The 17,498-nt window shown below is 50.8% G+C and overlaps 2 protein-coding genes across 3 annotated transcripts; both read left to right on the top strand.

Annotated features, from left to right (window-relative positions):
- Positions 1–2,311: 2,311 nt before the first annotated feature.
- On the top strand, positions 2,312–13,865 carry FLCN (folliculin). Of its 2 annotated transcripts, none has more exons than XM_077786894.1 (12): positions 2,312–2,555; positions 3,804–4,081; positions 5,254–5,400; positions 6,045–6,266; positions 6,893–7,053; positions 7,794–7,885; positions 8,608–8,798; positions 9,352–9,465; positions 9,855–9,978; positions 10,227–10,358; positions 11,629–11,734; positions 12,513–13,865. In XM_077786894.1, exons 2-12 carry the CDS (start codon positions 3,833–3,835, stop codon positions 12,742–12,744), a joined length of 1,770 nt encoding a protein of 589 aa, XP_077643020.1. In that variant the 5' UTR covers positions 2,312–2,555; positions 3,804–3,832; the 3' UTR covers positions 12,745–13,865. The 2 variants fall into 2 exon arrangements, with proteins under 2 accessions (XP_077643020.1, XP_021405591.1); XM_021549916.3 differs by lacking the exon at positions 2,312–2,555 and adding an exon at positions 2,686–2,755 and having other exon boundaries at positions 12,481–13,865.
- Positions 13,866–16,320: 2,455 nt separating this feature from the next.
- PLD6 (phospholipase D family member 6) lies at positions 16,321–17,404 on the top strand. Its single transcript, XM_021550314.2, has 2 exons — positions 16,321–16,729; positions 16,799–17,404. Exons 1-2 carry the CDS (start codon positions 16,321–16,323, stop codon positions 17,035–17,037), a joined length of 648 nt encoding a protein of 215 aa, XP_021405989.1. The 3' UTR covers positions 17,038–17,404.
- Positions 17,405–17,498: the final 94 nt, after the last annotated feature.

Below are 17,498 nucleotides of genomic sequence, written 5' to 3'. Positions count from 1 at the left end.
AAGGATGGCAAAAATAGCTGTGTAATAGTTTAAAGTGATATATTCCATTACATATCTGATTTTTAAGAGGGCAAATGCTTTTAAAGTTAGAGAATGGCTGCGGTTCCTTTTCTGTCTGTGCTGTCAATGTCTGAATTCTGTTAGAAATTCAAAGTCAGGTCCCACCTGTAGAATCAGTAGATAAAGCATTCACCAAAAGTGCTCCAGGGAAGGGCTTTTAAGTCCTCGTTTGATAAACACACATGATCTGGCATCTGCATGTCTTGAGATAGCGCTGAAATTAAGTCAGATTTTTAATGAAGCAGCTCCTTCCAAGTCTTGGAACTAATTGCCTGGGCTGTGGTCAGCTGAGAGGCTTCGAGAACACTTGGGCTTTCTGGTTTTAATTTGTATTTACTGCAGGGAAGGACTTCTGCTGAAATCTAGGAACACTGCGTGCTGTGCTGCTCCCAACTTGGACTCTCAGAGGTCTCGTGGCTGTTCCTTCCCATCCTGCATGGTCACAAGATGTGTCCAGGGAATACTGAGTGCACGCTTTGATATCTGACTCTGATTTTGATGCATTTTAATTGGCAAAGACACAAAATGCACTTCTGAAGGCAGCATCACATGTGCAGCTGCAGTTCATAGCCACAGGAGGGGTCTCTAGGCCAGTCACGGTGAGATTTGGAAATGTTCCTAAGGAGGAATGGTTGGAAGCTGTGTCCAGCCAGCCCCCACTCCTGGTTTTGTGCCACTGAGGAGCCCCAGAGCGAGCTGTGCTGAGCCATTGCTCCGTGGTGTAACTGCAGCTGCCTCCTCCTCCACAGCTCCCTGTGTGTGCCACGGCACAGCCACAGCCCCGTGTTTGTGTTGTCACAGGCCGTCTGTATAACCTAGGAAATGTTCTCCGTGTGCCACGCTGGCCCGGGAGCTTAGTCCTGAGAAGTTGTTTAAATGTACTATTGGAAAATAAAGATAACAAACGAGTGGTTCTTAGTTTGTCTTCAATGAGATTGTAGGTCTTTTCCATTTGGGGTTTTCTTAGGTTTTTTGGGGGGATCTCTCTGTTGTGGTTGCTTTTCAGGAGGTGATTTTTGGCTGACTGGGGAGGCTGCTGGTTGCCTGCTGTGTGTGGCAGTGCCCTCTGCTCCAGAGGTGCTGAAACCCTGCTGGTGGCTTCTCAGAGCTCTGCTGAGCAATTCCAAGTAGAAATAATCTTTCTTTAGTGTCTTTCTGGAGAAGTGCTGCTGCAGGTCCTTGACTGAGATGAGCTTTGGGATTTTGGATGGAACGCATCTTCACTAGTCTAGTGAAGATGTCCCTGCCCACAGCAGGGGCTTGGCATGGGATGGTCCATGAGGTCCTTCCAACCCAAACCATTCTGGGATTTGTGTCTGAGCTCTGTATTTCTGTAACAATCCATCTTGCTGACCATCTGGCTATTGTTTTAATCAAAGACATAATTATTAGTCCATGAGTGGCTGTGCTTGGACCCAGAGGTGTGTTGTGTAGTGGTATCAGCAATAGCTGCTCTTTCTTGGGATTAAAGTACGAGTTTTACTCAGTTGAATAATCTATGCTGTTATCTACCTGAAAACTTATTCTTTTTGTTCAGATTCAGGTATTTAAAGTTCTTTAAGTGGCGACTCCAAGGGGCAGGGAGGAATCTGGTACTTTATTATTTTTGAAGGTCAATAGGTTCATATGGAATTTGGTTTAGCTTTCCATCATAGATTCTTAAGAGATAAATAATATTTTAATATTTAAATGTGATATCCTGAAGAGAAACAGGAGTTGTTTAATGGAAATAAAGAGCCTGAACAGGCTTAACTTGGGCATCTGCTCCCCTGCCCTTCCCGGGCTGTACCTGTGCAAACACTTCCACAGAGCCGCTTTATACATCGGGAAACGACAGTATTGTGAAACCTTCATCTGCCATAATCTAACATTCTGAGCACTTTAAGGAACTAACACAGACGGTGGGTGCTGAGTCTCCAATGGAGAAATCGCGCCGAGCCTGCGAGAACACGGCACCGCCCTGAGGCCGGAGAAAGTCCCGGGAAGGGGCTCTGCGACAGCCGATGGCGAAGCTCGTTAATGCGGCAGGCTCCAACCCGGCCGCGGTTTCCATCCCGGCCCCGGCTCCGGTCCCGGTCCCGGTCCCGGCCCCGGCTCCGGTCCCGGTCCCGGTCCCGGTCCCGGCCCCTCCGGGGCTCCGCCCGCGGCCACCCCGGGTCCCCTCCCAGAGCCCGCGGGTCACATGACCCACAGCGCGGCCCGTACCACCCCGCGGGGGGAGCGCCGTCCGCTCCCGGGGCGGCCCCCGCCGGTCGCTGGCTGCCGCTCGTCCCTTCCGGTGTCCCCGGTGATGGAACACCGCTGCTCCGCTCTGCGCCGTGACAGCTGGGCAGGTGTAGCGCGGGCGGGGAGGGTGCGCCTTCCAGACCTTCTTACACCCCCCTCTGAGATAATGGCTCCGCCCGGCCCCTGTGGACAGGGCGGCCCTGGGCCGAGCCACTGCAGCAGCCGGGGGGTGGCGGCTCTCCGGGCGGGACGGCCGGCTCAGTCCCGCGGTACGAACGGGCTTCTCATCTCTCTCTCTGTCTCTCTCCTACCTTGTTCTCCATCTTCTCGCTTCTCCGCGGCGGCGGCGGGCGCGCGGGCGGGGCGCTGTGTGTCCCTGCCCCCCCTCCCCCCCCCCCCGGCTGGCGGTGGGGTGGTAGGGCCGGTGGGTCAGTCGGTGTCAGGCTCGGGACGGGCCGGGGGCGCCGCGGTGAGCGGGGCGGCGGGCACGGGAGCGGGGCGGCGGGGAAGGGAGCGGGGCCGCGGTGACGGGGAGCGGGGAGCCGGACACTGCACCCGCGGGACAGGCTGGCTCCGGCAGGGCCTGAGCGTTCGGCTCCCTGGGTGCTCCGCAGCGCCCGCCCGATCCGGCCTGAGGCTCCGGCCACGGGGGATCTTCTGGTCTGAGCTCAGCCTTGATCCAGAGGAGGCCACCAAGGTGATCGGGGGGGAAGAGCACCTGGCCTTTGAGGAAAGGCTGGGAGAATTGGGATTGTTCAGCCTAGAAAGGGGAAGGCTTCGGGGTGACCTAATTGTGGCCTTCCAGTACCTAAATAGAACTTGCAGGAAAGATGGGACAAGACTATTTACAGGGGTGTGGAGTGACACGACCAGGGGGAACGGCTTCAAACCGACAGCAGGCTTAGATAGGATATTGGGAAGGAATTTGGCCTGTGAGTGTGGGGAAGCACAGGTTGTCCAGAGAAGCTGTGGCTTCTCCATCCCTGGAAGTGTCCAAGGCCAGGTTGGATGGGGCTTGGAGCAATCTGGGATAGGGGAAGGTGTCCTGTCCGTGGCAGGAGGTTGTACTGGGTTATTTCCAAGGTCACTTCCTACCCAAACCATTCTGGGATTCCCTGAACCTGTAATACTGGAGGTATCTGGGCTTGATGGATTGGTCCAGCCCCATTCACCCCCACGGGGCTTGACGTGTCCTGGATCAGCGTCCAGCATCTGGGCACGGCAGGGTGAGTTGCTGATGGGGTTGCCCATCAGCAAACAGAAGGTTGCTCCTGGATCAGTGCAATGCCTGGGGAGGTGTTGGAGTCACCATCCCTGGAGGTGTCTAAGGAAAGACTGGACACGGCACTCAGTGCTCTGGGCTGGGTGACAAGGTGGGGATCGGTTGGACTTGATGGTCCTGGAGGTCTCAGGCTGAGCTTAAGGCCAGCTGCTCCGGGTGGGGTGCAGAGCAGCAGCAAGGGCTGAGAGCTGCCCTGTATCTGTGTACTGACCGTGTGCTCTGCCCCTGGCTGCAGGAGCCTGGCGGCGGTGCTGAGCCCTCACGATGAACGCCATCGTTGCCCTGTGCCATTTCTGCGAGCTCCACGGCCCTCGCACCCTGTTCTGCACCGAGGTCCTGCACTCGCCGCTCCCGCAGGGCGCCGGCAGCGGGGACATCTCCGGGCAGAACGAGCAGGCAGAGGAGGAGGAAGGTGGGATTCAGATGAGCAGCAGGATCCGCTCGCACAGCCCGGCTGAAGGGGCCAGCGCCGACTCCAGCAGCCCAGGGCCAAAGAAATCAGACATGTGTGAGGCAAGTGGGAAAATCTGTGCGTGGGGATCTCCGTCCTTGGCTGTGCTAAAGGGCTCTGGGATTCTCTGATGTAAATTGAATTGTTTAGAGACAAATAAAAATGTGAACAGAATATGTTTTATATGTGTCAGTGCCAGAAGATGTCCAAGTCCTCATAAACTGCAAGCTAGCCCTAACTGTAATCCTGGTGATCCATGACAAGAGGATGAAGGAGCTGTTGTTGAATGCATACACCTTGACAGGACCTTGATGTCTCTTTAAGTTCTGTGATTTGTGATTCTCCTGTGGCTGAGAAATGCTTTGCTCATCCTTGAAGAACATTTATTTTGTTAGATTAGATCAGATAAATTATTAATAGTAATTTTAAGAGCAGTATTGGTTAGGAAAGAATTAAAAAGTAAAACAATAAAAACAATAGGAAAAAATTATATTCTCATTCATTCAGGGCTGTTCAGCCTGGAGAACAGAAGTTTGTGTGGAGACCTCGCAGTACCTTTCCAGTGTCTGAAGGGGCCTGCAGGGAATCCAGAGAAGGACTTTCATCAGGAACTGCAGTGATAAGACAAGGAGTAGTGTGTTGAAACTGAAAAAAGGGGAAATTTAGGTTAGATATACTAAAAAATTATTCCCTCTCAGGGTAGTGAGGCCCTGGCACAGGTTGCCCAGAGAAGCTGTGGCTGCCCCATCCTAGGAAGTGTCCAAGGCCAGGTTGCATGGGGCTTGGGAAGGTGTCCCTTCCCATGGCAGGGGGTGGAATGAGGTGCTCTTTAAGGTCCCTTCCAACCCAAACCATTCTATGATTCTCATATTTGTTTTCTATCAGTACTTCCTCTCACATATTTATTATTTACTTTCCCTTCAGTTGTGGCCAGTTTTGTTTGGCCGGTTGGTTTCTCAGCTGCTGTAACTGAACTTTACCAGCACTAAGTTCATAGTGGGCTTAAATAGTGGAAAATGAGCATAAAAGCAGAAGAAGTATATCAGAGTTTTGTGTGAGGACCTGAGTTCAAATCCTGACCCTGACTCACCTTCCTTGTCTTCTGAGTCTTTGTGTTCCTGTCTGTGTGTGTAAATAAGATTTTACGGTGCTTTGGAGGGAACAGTCAGAGCTCTTTGGAAATCTCAGATACCTGCACGCTCATTTATGGCTGGATTTGCTTTTCTGCCTTCAGGGCTGCCGCTCTCTTGCAGGAGGACACCCGGGGTACGTCAGCCACGACAAGGAAACCTCCATCAAGTACGTCAGCCACCAGCACCCAAACCACCCCCAGCTGTTCAGCATCGTGCGCCAGGCCTGCGTCCGCAGCCTCAGCTGTGAGGTACCTGCCGTGGAGGACAGGGAAATGCTCTTTGTGCCTCCTCTGTCACTTCAAATCCAGGATAGTCCATTGCTTATCCTGGCTGCTCTCTGCAGACTGAAACATGGAGAGAACCAGGTGGAAAGACAGGCACAGAAGTCTGTTTATTCCAGGATTGGTGGTATTTTTTAAATTTGATCTTTGATGACCTCAAAGGTTCCTTCCTCTCACCTTGTGAGGCTAAAAATATGCCCTTCTTGGTTTTGTTCCTTGTGCTCATTATTTGTCATTGTAAGATAACCTGTTTTTTGTAAAAACCTTTGAATGTGGTGTTGAGTGCCCTTTGTAGACCATTAATATTCATCCTAACAGACACGAAGGAAAAACCTCACAGAATAATGAACATTTGTGTGTCAGGATCAGCGAAATTCCTTCTGGATTCTCAGTATTGTAGTTGAATGGAGCTGAATTCTTAAAATACAGTTAAATTGAAGGATTTGGAGCGTTTGTAGGATATCTTTAGAGGGCTGTTTGACCACACTTTTGGGATAGTATTGTACAAAGACTTCATTTATTCACCAAGTGGGTATTAAAGTGCAGGAAGCTTTTTAGTTGGTTACTCTGTGATGTGTTTAATAACCTTGGTGTCTGTCCCTTCCCTCCAGGTCTGCCCAGGACGTGAAGGCCCTATTTTTTTTGGAGATGAGCAGCATGGTTTTGTGTTCAGCCACACCTTCTTTATCAAAGACAGCCTGGCCCGAGGTTTCCAGCGCTGGTATAGCATCATCACCATCATGATGGACCGGATTTACCTCATCAACTCCTGGCCTTTCTTGCTGGGAAAAATCAGAGGCATCATTGATGAGCTCCAGGGCAAAGCACTGAAGGTGGGTCAGTGCACAAAGTCCCTGTGACTCAGTGTCAGTGCAGCATCATGATGCCTGATTGGCAGCTGAGTCAAAAGCTGATCCAGCTCATGCCAGGGTGGTCATTAAGATTGACACAAGGCTCAGCAGGATGGTGTGTATCCCCATCCCTGGAAGTGTTCGTGGCCAGGTTGGATAGGGCTTGGAGCATCCTGGTCTCATGGAAGGTGACAGGTGCCTGTGGCAAGGAGATTTGGAACAGGTTGATCTTCCCAGTCCAAACCATTCCAGGATTCAGTGTCTGGGGATGTAAGAGGGAAGGAACAGGGTGTTTTTGTAATTTGAAACACTCTTTTCACACGCTTTTCACAGGCCTCGTAGACAACAGCTTTGTAATTAAGTAAATCTGGGAAGGACAATGATTTTGGAGCTCAAGTACTACTTAATGTTACTTTTAGTCCATCTAAGAAGAAGATATTCCTTCTCTCTGTTCTCCCATGATTGGATGCGTGTGTGTGACACACCCTTTTCACTTGGTATTTTTGGGGTGGGTTTTTTTTTGGTTTTTTTTTTTTTTTTTGCCTGAGTTTTGCAAGCAAAACCTGAACCTCTTTCAGCGTGTGACCCTGCCCTTGCTGTGTGTGCAGGTGTTTGAAGCAGAGCAGTTTGGGTGCCCCCAGCGTGCCCAGCGCATGAACACGGCCTTCACCCCCTTCCTGCACCAGCGCAACGGGAACGCCGCGCGCTCCCTGACGTCCCTGACCAACGATGAGAACCTCTGGGCCTGCCTGCACACCTCCTTCGCTTGGTAATGCCACTGCTCTTCTCAGCTCCTTCCTCTGGAGGATGCTGCCATGTCCTGAAAGAGTGGGAGTGCCATTTGAGTGTTTGGGTTTAATTTTTTTTGTTGGGTTTTTTTTTTTTTTTTTAGGTAATACTTAGACTTTGCTAAATAGTGTCTGAATTGGAAGGAGCCAACACTGATGTCTTTAGGACAAAAAAAATGTCTTTTTGCTGTGAAGCAATACTAACGTGGCAGCGAATAGAAGTCATGGTTATGCAGATGGAAAGGTTTTGCAGTGTGGAAGAAAGGAATAAAAGATGTTCCTACCCCCAGCATGTTGCACCTGGAATTCACACATGACAGACCATGGTGGTTCACCTGGGAGTGCCCCTGTGCTGGGATCAGCAGCATGACAGCAACTGGGCTCTGAGAGAGTCCTGTTGCTCCAGTGCCTGACTGGCTCATTAAACTTCCCTGGAAAGATGCCACAGGGAGGGTTGCAACACTGGCATGTGATTTGGATGGGGGAATAAGCATGCTGCACAAAGAAATTGCAGAATGCTGGGATCTGGATGACTTTATGTGGCAGGGATTGTAAAATGGGCGGATAGTCCCACACTGAGCAAAACACAGGGATGTGCTGGAAGGTAGCACAAAGTGGTTAGTGCTTGGATGTTTTGTTTGACATCATGACATCAATCTTACTGGATTTTTGCACCTGGCAAGCTACATGACTCTGCTTCTCTTCCTTTCAATGTCTCCAGGCTTCTGAAGGCCTGTGGTAGCCGGCTTACAGAGAAGCTTCTGGAGGGAGCACCCACAGAAGACACCCTGGTTCAGATGGAAAAACTTGCAGGTGAGACAGAGATTTCCAGAGCTGCAAAAACTCTCTCTGAGATTGCTTTAGATGCTGAAATACTGAGTCCTTTGATCAGCATCTTAAGCACAGCTATTGTTCATCAGCTTCACCTGGTAATCTGTGCAGCAGCTGATGCACTCTCCCATCTGGAGATGGCTCTGACAGGAATGTGGAATCCAGGCACCTCAAAGGCACTGGTGTTTGTCACTTGAGTGGCAGAGTTGCATCATCAAGATTGTTCCTCTCTGTGGCTGGGCTGGCCCTCCCACTGAATCTGTACAGCCAGAAGGATTTGCAGTCACAACATATGGATTTCTTACTTCTTTTTCTACAAACTTTCTACCAGTAAAGATCATTGTTTGTTTGGGTTTTTTTTTCCTTAGTTGAACTATTTTATTAACCATGTAGACTAGAATCTACAAAGCTTTGTCCATAACCTTTAAAACAAGAATAGAGAACATAGCTGATCAAAAAATATGACTTTCTGGTCTGTAGAAGATGAAAATTCCTTCTTGACCCATCAGTAGTTATTTTTTATCTGAATTAACACTCAAGTGTGTCTGTGCTGCTGCCAGTACTTTCAGTTACTGTGTTCTGAGCTCTGTCTTCCCACATACACCCAAAATCACGTGGGTGCAGCATGTGAGCCACTTTCCATTCCTAGTGAGCAGCAATTTTTATGACCAATCTCCCTTTTTTTTGTTTTTTTTTTTTGCTAGATTTGAAAGAAGAGTCAGAAGGCTGGGATGGTTCTGAGGAAGAGGAGAAGCCTTCTTCTCAGCCAGATGTTGTGGAAGGGCAGGAGCTGTCCAAAAGCTCCCCTGAAACATCTCTGATGCCAGATTGCAACAGCTGGAACGTGGCTCACAGGAGGTTGTCTGTCTTCCGCTCTCTCAGGCACATGAGACAGGTAAGAAAGGCTGCAGAGTTCACAAGCTTTTTTCTCCTGATAATTAATTTTTCTTTTAAAGATCTATTTATTTTCTGCAATCTGCACATTCCATGGTGCTGTGTCCAGCTAGGAGCATGATGTGAACTGCATCTCTGGGCATGCTCCCTTCCTCACATGGGCCTCTGGTGATCATCAGTCATGTGGGGTGAGGTCAGATGATTTCTCTCAAATTCTGCACTTCTCTTCTTCCCAAGAAGAGTAATTTAATACAGTGGTTGTGCAGCATCTTCAAACCCAAGTAATACTTGCTTTTTAAAAAAATGTTTTGGAGATAAAAATTGCATACAAATAGATTAAATTATTCTGTATGGATCTTGCCTTTCTCCTGTGCTCCCAGTGACCTGGCTGAGGGGGAAGCTTCATGTACTCAAGGTTCATGTGCTGAATTTCCATGTCCATTCCTGCTGTTCTAGCCATTTTCTTATCTGTCACTCATGTTTTTAACAGGGCAAACTAGACAATTCACTCATTTTTATAACCAATGCAGAATGGTTTGGGGTTTTTTTTCCAGGTTCTTGGGGCATCAGCATTCCGAATGCTGGCTTGGCATGTTCTGATGGGGAACCAGGTCATCTGGAAAGCTCAGGATATGGATCTTGTCCAGTCTGCCTTTGATGTCCTACGGGTAGAAACCTTTTCTTTTGTTTCTTGGCTACATATTTTTACATGCATTTCTCTACTACTCCAGCCTTTATAATGATCTGACATGTAATCTTGTGAAGACTGTGTTCTAAATTATATGGTTTTGAAAAAACAGCAACCAAAAAAACCCCCAAAAACATGCAGAAAACAAAATCCCCTCCACCTTGGAATTTCTTGCTTGTCCTCGGTGACTGCAGAGGCTCTCAGGCTGAGTAGGTTACTTTGATCCCCCAAATCAGGAGCATCTGCCTAAGCAGTGCTCCAGGTCTTAGCCAGGAAGCTAAGCTCAGGTTTAGCCCTGGAAATCAGGGAGAGAATTGTACTTACTTGTTTCATTCCAGAGTTTCTCTTGGCTGGTTTCCTCCCCTGCAGACGATGCTGCCCATCGGGTGCGTGCGGATCATCCCCTACAGTGACCAGTATGAGGAGGCGTATCGCTGCAACTTCCTGGGCCTGAGCCCACACGTCCAAATCCCACCCCACATCCTGGCATCTGGTAAGAACCTGTTGCAGAACCCTCTCCTTGTCATGTCATGTTCAAGGACATTAGATTTTGGGTTTTTTTTAAATAAGTATTGGCTGCCTGAAATAAAGCCCAAATGACTTCATTTTGTTTTCCCCGTGTCTTTGCCTGGTCAGTGACTGAAAGATGTGACATCTTCTCTAGGCAAAGCAGGGTCTGTAGCTGTGTTTTAGAATCTGGGCTAGCACAGCTCATGCCCTTCTGGGCTCTTGTTGCTCCAGAGTTTGCAGTCCTCGTGGAAGTCCGTGCTGCCACCCGCTCCAGTCTCTACCCAACCCTGTTTGATGATGAGCAGTCCCTCAACAAGTACGAGTTCCTTGTCACCAGTGGGAGCCCCGTTGCAGCAGATCGAGGTGGGTGATTTGGCAGAAGAAAGACCCTCTGTCACTGAGATTAAAAGAGCATCTTGATCTTTACCTGGTTTTCGTGTACTGGCCCTTAAGGAGGTTTGGGTAGAAGCGAGGTCAGTATTCAGCTGGGGTTTAGCAGCTTGAGGTTCACCACAGATTGTTCAATTATAAAAGATTTGCTCTACCAGATCAGGATTTTTCCTATTAGTTTTCATAAATGAGAAATGGATTCTGTAACACAGGTATAAGAAAAATTGTAGGGAAATTCTGTAACCCACAGTGAACACTTTCAATCCTGGGATACTTGTGTGCTTATTTTGAGTAAGGCTAACTTGTAAGAACCATGACATCACATAATATTCCGTGTTCCACTTGGTGGTCAAATATGACTGATAGAGAAATACCCAGACTTTTGAAATTTTACCTACTTCCTTCCAGTAGTTGAACCCTTGCATCTAGAGGTGATTTGAGTCAGGTCCATCAGTCTTGTCTTTTCTGGGAAGTCTTAATTTAGATGAATTGGCCTCACTGAGTGTCTCAAAAGACACAGCAGATGGCTCATCCTTCCTCTTTGTCCCTGAAGACAGAGATGCAAAGCAGAGACTTGCTCTCTGCATAGTGCTCTTCCTGTTGTTGATCCCATGTGTATAAATACAGCAGTTTATTTTCCATCCAGTCAGTGGCATGTCCAGAAACTTCTGCACAAAAATAGTCACTGCAAGGTCTTTTCTCCACCACAGCATCAAACTTAATAGGCCATGGACTGCTGGGAAAAAGGTCTCCTAGGGACTTCCAAAAAGTGGTCCAGAAATGCTTTGAATTGGTTGCTGATTTATTTTTTCACTAAGTATCCTGGAACTGCCCTTAACAAGAGGAGCATTAAATCAAGTATTAGCTGAGGGTTTGTGTTTTTATGTGTATGTTTGTATATTGTACAAAGAAGCATGAAATTTTTTTGCATAACCTTGTATTTTTAACGATCTTTTGATAAGGACAACAAGAGCTAAGCAGGAGTTTAAAAGTGGTTCTGAAGAAAAAACAAAGGCCCCTGAACCTATTTGGATGTCCCAGGGTCCTTCACTAAATTCCATGTTGCTTCACAGATCAGATGTTTTTATAATGAGATGATCTTTAGCTCCTCTTCCATGGAAATGAAATCCCAGCAGGCCACTGGGGGATATAGCTAACAATTATTAGTAGTAAAGGTGTAATCAGTAACCTTTAGCTTGTGTGTCCTCTTTCTCACCCTTTCCCCATTTTTCTGCTCCTGCAGTTGGCCCGACAATCTTGAACAAGATCGAAGCTGCCCTGACCAACCAGAACCTCTCTGTGGATGTTGTGGATCAGTGCCTTGTTTGCCTGAAGGAGGAGTGGATGAAGTAAGTACAGCTCCCTTGCTTCCAGAGGAGCAGCTTTGGTGCTGCTCCTGGAACAGCAACAGCAGAGTGCAGGACCCACTTTAGTCAGGTGACTTCTGCTGCAGTTCAGTTGGATTTACAGGAACAAATTAAGTCAGGAGTTAAGAATTTCCTACTCTAGTCCTAGCTCTCTTCTTGGCTTTCAGCAGTTCTTAACCTTTATGCTCCAGTTCACACATCTGTAGGTTACCTGCATGACAACACCTGTCTGCCTCACCTTGGTTAGGAGGATTAAATATGCAGATCCCTCTGTGCCTGTCAGTGTGGCCATACCCCAGCACAGGTGACACCCAAACACATGCCCGGGTCCTGCCTTCAGGCACTGCATTTCAGAGGTGCAGGCAGCTGTAAAGGAAGACCAGTCAGTCATGTGAAATAATTCATGGAACATCATGACTTTGTGAATTTACCTGAAGGCAGATGGGCACTGGATGTGTCTCCCAGTTGTCACAATTAATTGTTCTACTTTCTGCTAGAATGAAAAAGCCAAACTAGAAATACGCCCACTATTACTGAAAATGAGTCATCTCCCTAACTAATCACCCTCCTTTATCAAAGCATGAGAATAGTTTCAATGAAACATGGGTTGAAGCTTTTATTAACATTTAGTTGCAGTAGGTGCCAAGAGAAGCTCCAGCTCCTCCTTGTTCCCTGTTTGATGGTGTGTGAATCCATTTGATAATGACAGGAATCTCTTGCTCCTGCAGTAAAGTGAAAGTCCTCTTTAAATTCACTAAAGTGGACAGCAGACCCAAGGAAGATACCCAAAAACTGCTGAGCATTCTGGGAGCTGCAGAGGAGGACAATGTCAAACTTCTCAAGTTCTGGATGACCGGCCTGAGCAAGACCTACAAGTCCCACCTGATGTCAACAGTTCGCAGCCCGACGTCCTCAGAGTGCCGGAATTAAAGGGTGCCCAACCTCCCTGCTGCCTTCAGAGAAGGGCAGGGACCCCTGGTTACCTCTGCTGAGCCTGCAGCTTGTGCTTTAGGTGGATAGTGAGGCTTCTTCACTATTCTCCTGGTCCTCAAACCAACTTGAAGTGTGACTTGAGTCTTTTCTACTTGCTGTGAGACTGGACTAATAAGTGCTAATCCACAGTGCTGCTGTCTCTCCAGGAACTCAGCTCTCAATCTAGACGTGCACACTCAAGACTAAAACACAGCAACGCTCAAAGAATCAGCTAAATTAATTAAAATCCCATTAAGCATCATGGTGTGGCAGCAGGCCTCACCTTTAGGTTCCTTGGCAGGCCTGTGACAACATCCAGAACTCCTGGGAGTGCATATGGTTAATCTCACTGAAATCCCACATAAATCTCCTCAATGCCTGAGAGAACAAGAACCAAAAATAAGAGGCACGTCACAGGGTATGGATCACATGTAAATTATTTCAAACCACTTCGTGCTCAGATTTAAGAGACTATTTTCTGCTGTAGCATAAGTCAGGACATCCCATGGGAGTCCTGTCACTCCTCTTTATTTATTTATATCTTAACTTGAGACGGTTTTAGCATTTGCTTTGGAAATCTTGTCTGGGAGGGCGAATTGTAAAATTAGAAGTCTCAAAATGCAGCCTGCTTGCCTCTCAGAGGGGAAAATACTCGCCTTGTTTTGCCTGTGGTTGCAGAACTTCCAGGTAATGAAGATAACCTCGCCAGGATAAGGTTCTCTTCTGTCTTTTTTAGCTTCCTAATAAAGCAGAAGAGATTCAACCTGTAGGTGCTCCCTTATATAACTCTATAGTAGCCATTTTAGCTTAATAGTTTATGAAAACATTGGTGCATTTTTTAATTACCTAACCGGATATTCCTTAGCTGTTGTGTAAGGAATCTCTGTTTCTGTTGTGAAGTCTGGGGTTTATGTCTTTTCTTTTTGTTTTTCTGGATCATTATTGGGAACACTTGACGTTACCACAGATATTTTGAACAAGCTAAAGGCAGGTTTTACCCAGGTGACCTTCTACACTCACTCATGCTCAGAGAGGATGTTCCAGCTTGTCACAAGTTCTGTTCTTATATATAAAATATGGAGGTTGATTTTTGTCTGGAACATCTTAAAATGGAGACAGGCATTAAATCTCATAAGAGCTATTTTTGTAAAATGAACAAAGCCTGGTTTTGTGTTTATTTTTGCTGTGTGTGTGTGTGTGTGTGTTGTGGTGGGAAAGCAGCAGCTGATCCAGAAAATTCCTGCATCCTTAGCCTAGATCTACTGTAGAGAATTTAATACAGGTCTTTTTTCTTTGTATTTTCTTGTAGCCTGACCTAGTAATGTGTATTTTAAGGTGATTCTGGGCCAGTCCAGAGCTGTGTAACAGCAGGTGAGTTGTCATTTGGCATTGAGACCTTGATTGCTGAACTGGTTTTGTCTTTTAAAAAAACAGCTCTCCCAAGAAATCCAGCATCAAAACCTAACCTGGTGATTCCTTCCCAAACAGCAAAAGGGTTGAGCAGGGTCAAGCCTGAGGCTGCTGCTTCTCCCTTGCTCTTGGTGAGTCGGACGTTGATCCCTCTCCATCCTGACCTGAAACAATGGACAAGCAGACTCAGTTTTGAGCCAGGGCAAGGAAACCACTAACTTAACACTTACAAAATGCCCACAGGAGAGAAGGGGGAGAGCTGCCAAGTCAGTGAACCTACAGCCCAGCTGTGCTTGCCTGCCAGAACACATCTGGGCGTGGGATTACCAAATGATTGCCTGGGCAGGTTCCTGCAGCTCGCAGCTGAGGCCACGGGTGCTCCCTTTGCCGTCAGCGAGAGCTGGAATGTGCACAACTTAATTAACAAAAAAATCATGTCTGCAGACATCTTTCAGCACTCTCCTTCCCTCCAAACGATACGCCTCAGAGACAAACTGATTGAGGCAGGATAATTCTTTATTCCAGTGCGATTTCTGCCTGGCTGAGCAGCGTGTAGCTGGGAGCGGTGAGTGCTGCAGCTGCCGTGTGATGGAGCCAGTGCTGGGTCACTGCTGGCTGCCCTTACAGACAGCTGTGGCCAGCTGTGCCACCCCTGTCCCCTCAGCCCGGCAGGGGCCAGCAGGTGATGGTCACCCTCTATTCCACCCTCGTGAGACTCCACTGGCAGAGCTGCCTCCAGCTCTGGGGCCCATCTCATCACAAGGATGTGGAGCTCCTGGAGCGAGTCCGGAGGAGGCCACAAAAATGCTCCAAGGGTTAAAGCTGCTCTGCTCTGGAGCCAGGCTGGGACAGCTGGGGGTGTTCACCTGGAGAAGACCCAGGGAGACCTTAGAGCTGGAGAGGGACTTTGGACAAGAGCCTGCAGGGACAGGACAAGAGGGAATGGCTTCCCAATGCCAGAGGGCAGGGTTAGATGGCATATTGGGAAATAATTCCTCCCCGTGAGGGTGGGCAGGCCCTGGCACAGGTTCCCAGAGAAGTTGTGGCTGCCCCTGGATCCCTGGAAGTGCCCAGGGCCAGACTGGTCAGTGCTTGGAGCAACTTGGGCTAGTGGAAGGTGTCCCTTCCACTAGCCCAAGTGAATGATCTTTGGGATCTCTTCCCACCCAAACCATTCTGTGATTAGAAGATGTGTTGCGTGTCCGCAGCATCCGCTGCAAGGGCTCGGTGTGTGGTGAAGGGTTCGCTGTCAGGGCTGTGGTACTGGGGAGGTCTCAGCGGTCGGGGCCGGGGTTTGGGAGCCCGGGGCTGGGTCGGGGCCAGGGTTTGGGAGCCCGGGGCCGGGTCGGGGCCAGGGTTTGGGAGCCCGGGGCCGGGTCGGGGCCAGGGTTTGGGAGCCCGGGGCCGGGTCAGGGCCGGGGTTTGGGAGCCCGGGGCCGGGTCGGGGCCGGGGTTCAGAGCCCGGGGCAGGGTTGGGGCCGGGGTTCAGAGCCCGGGGCAGGGTCGGGGCCGGGATTTGGGAACCCGGGGCAGGGTCGGGGCCGGGGTTCAGAGCCCGGGGCAGGGTCAGGGCCAGGGTTCAGAGCCCGGGGCTGGGTCGGGGCCAGGGTTTGGGAGCCCGGGGCAGGGTCGGGGCCGGGATTTCAGAGCCCGGGGCAGGGTCGGGGCCGGGGTTTGGGAGCCCGGGGCAGGGTCGGGGCCGGGGTTTGGGAACCCGGGGCAGGGTCGGGGCCGGGATTTCAGAGCCCGGGGCAGGGTCGGGGCCGGGGTTTGGGAGCCCGGGGCAGGGTCGGGGCCAAGGTTTGGGAACCCGGGGCAGGGTCGGGGCCGGGGTTCAGAGCCCGGGGCAGGGTCGGGGCCGGGGTTTGGGAACCCGGGGCAGGGTCGGGGCCGGGGTTCAGAGCCCGGGGCAGGGTCGGGGCCGGGATTTCAGAGCCCGGGGCAGGATCGGGGCCGGGGTTCAGAGCCCGGGGCAGGGTCGGGGCCGGGGTTCGGAGCCCGGGGCAGGGTCGGGGCCGGGGTTCAGAGCCCGGGGCAGGGTCGGGGCCGGGATTTCAGAGCCCGGGGCAGGATCGGGCCCGGGGTTCAGAGCCCGGCCCGGCCCCGTGCGGCGGCCGCTCCTCCCGCAGGCCGCGCCCGCCTCCGCCGCGGCTGCGCGGCCGGGCCGGGCCGGGCCGGGCCGGGCCATGAGGGCGGCGGGGGCCGCTCGGGGCGCGGCGCTGGCGGCGGCGGCGGTGACCGCGGTGGCGCTGGCGGTGGCGGCCTGGCGGCGGGCCCGGCCCGTGCGGGAGGTGCTGTTCTTCCCCTCGCAGCCCTGCTGCATCGAGGCGCTGCTGGCCGAGGCTGCCGAGCCCGGGGCGCCCGCCCGGCCCTGCCCGTGCCCGCTGCCGAGCGGCGACACCGCCCTGAGCCGCCTGGTGCGCCGCCTCCTCTCCGCCCGCCGCTCGCTCGACCTCTGCCTCTTCTCCTTCTCCTGCCCGCAGCTCGCCCGAGCCGTGCAGCTGCTGCACCGCCGCGGGGTCCGCGTGCGGCTGGTGACGGACGCGCAGTTCATGGGGCTGCACGGCTCCCAGATCGGCCGCCTGCGCCGCGCGGGTGAGCGCGGGGGGCGGGAGCGCGGGGCGCGGCCCCGGCCCGCGCTGAGCCGCGTCCGTGTCTCCGCAGGGATCCAGGTGCGCCACGACCAGCACAGCGGGTACATGCACCACAAGTTCGCCATCGTGGACCGGAGGATGCTCATCACAGGCTCCCTCAACTGGACCACCCAGGCCATCCAGAACAACCGGGAGAACGTGCTGGTGGTGGAGGACGCCGAGTATGTGAAGGCTTTTCAGGATGAGTTTGAAAGGATTTGGGAGGAGTACAATCCTGCCAACTACAGGTTTTTTCCCGAAAGGCAGTAAATGATTGAGCTGCCTCACAGGGCTAGTGGAGCATGGTAACACCCACGGATTTTGTTATTATCACTGTTTTGTCCATCTGGGTGTAACTTTGGTAAATGTCTCCAGAGAAGCGAAGTGCCCCAAAATGGCACAGATCCCTTGCTGTGGGTCATTCCCGTGCTAGAGGGAATGTCACAAGCGTTTGGTTGTGAGGGTGACAGTGACAGAATTGCATCCATAGGCATTAAGACTTGGGGCAAGCTCGTTGCTGTGCCCTGGTGCAGACCAGGTGTGTTCATACAGTGCTGAGCGTGTGTTTCAGTGGTAAAAGGAACATTTTCCAGCTCAGGATATGGAATGGAATTACAGCCAATTCCAAGTGGAATTGTAGCCCTCTACACTGATAAAGAAGGGAGAGATAAGAGGGCTACAGCAGAGTTAAGAGTTTCTATAGATTAAGTGCCTTGGTTACATTTCTTGTT

This window comes from Lonchura striata, chromosome 16, assembly GCF_046129695.1.
Source record: "Lonchura striata isolate bLonStr1 chromosome 16, bLonStr1.mat, whole genome shotgun sequence".
NCBI classification, from domain to species: Eukaryota; Metazoa; Chordata; class Aves; order Passeriformes; family Estrildidae; genus Lonchura; species Lonchura striata.
Note: the sequence above shows the minus strand (reverse complement) of the source record. Positions and strands in the feature narration are given on the sequence as shown.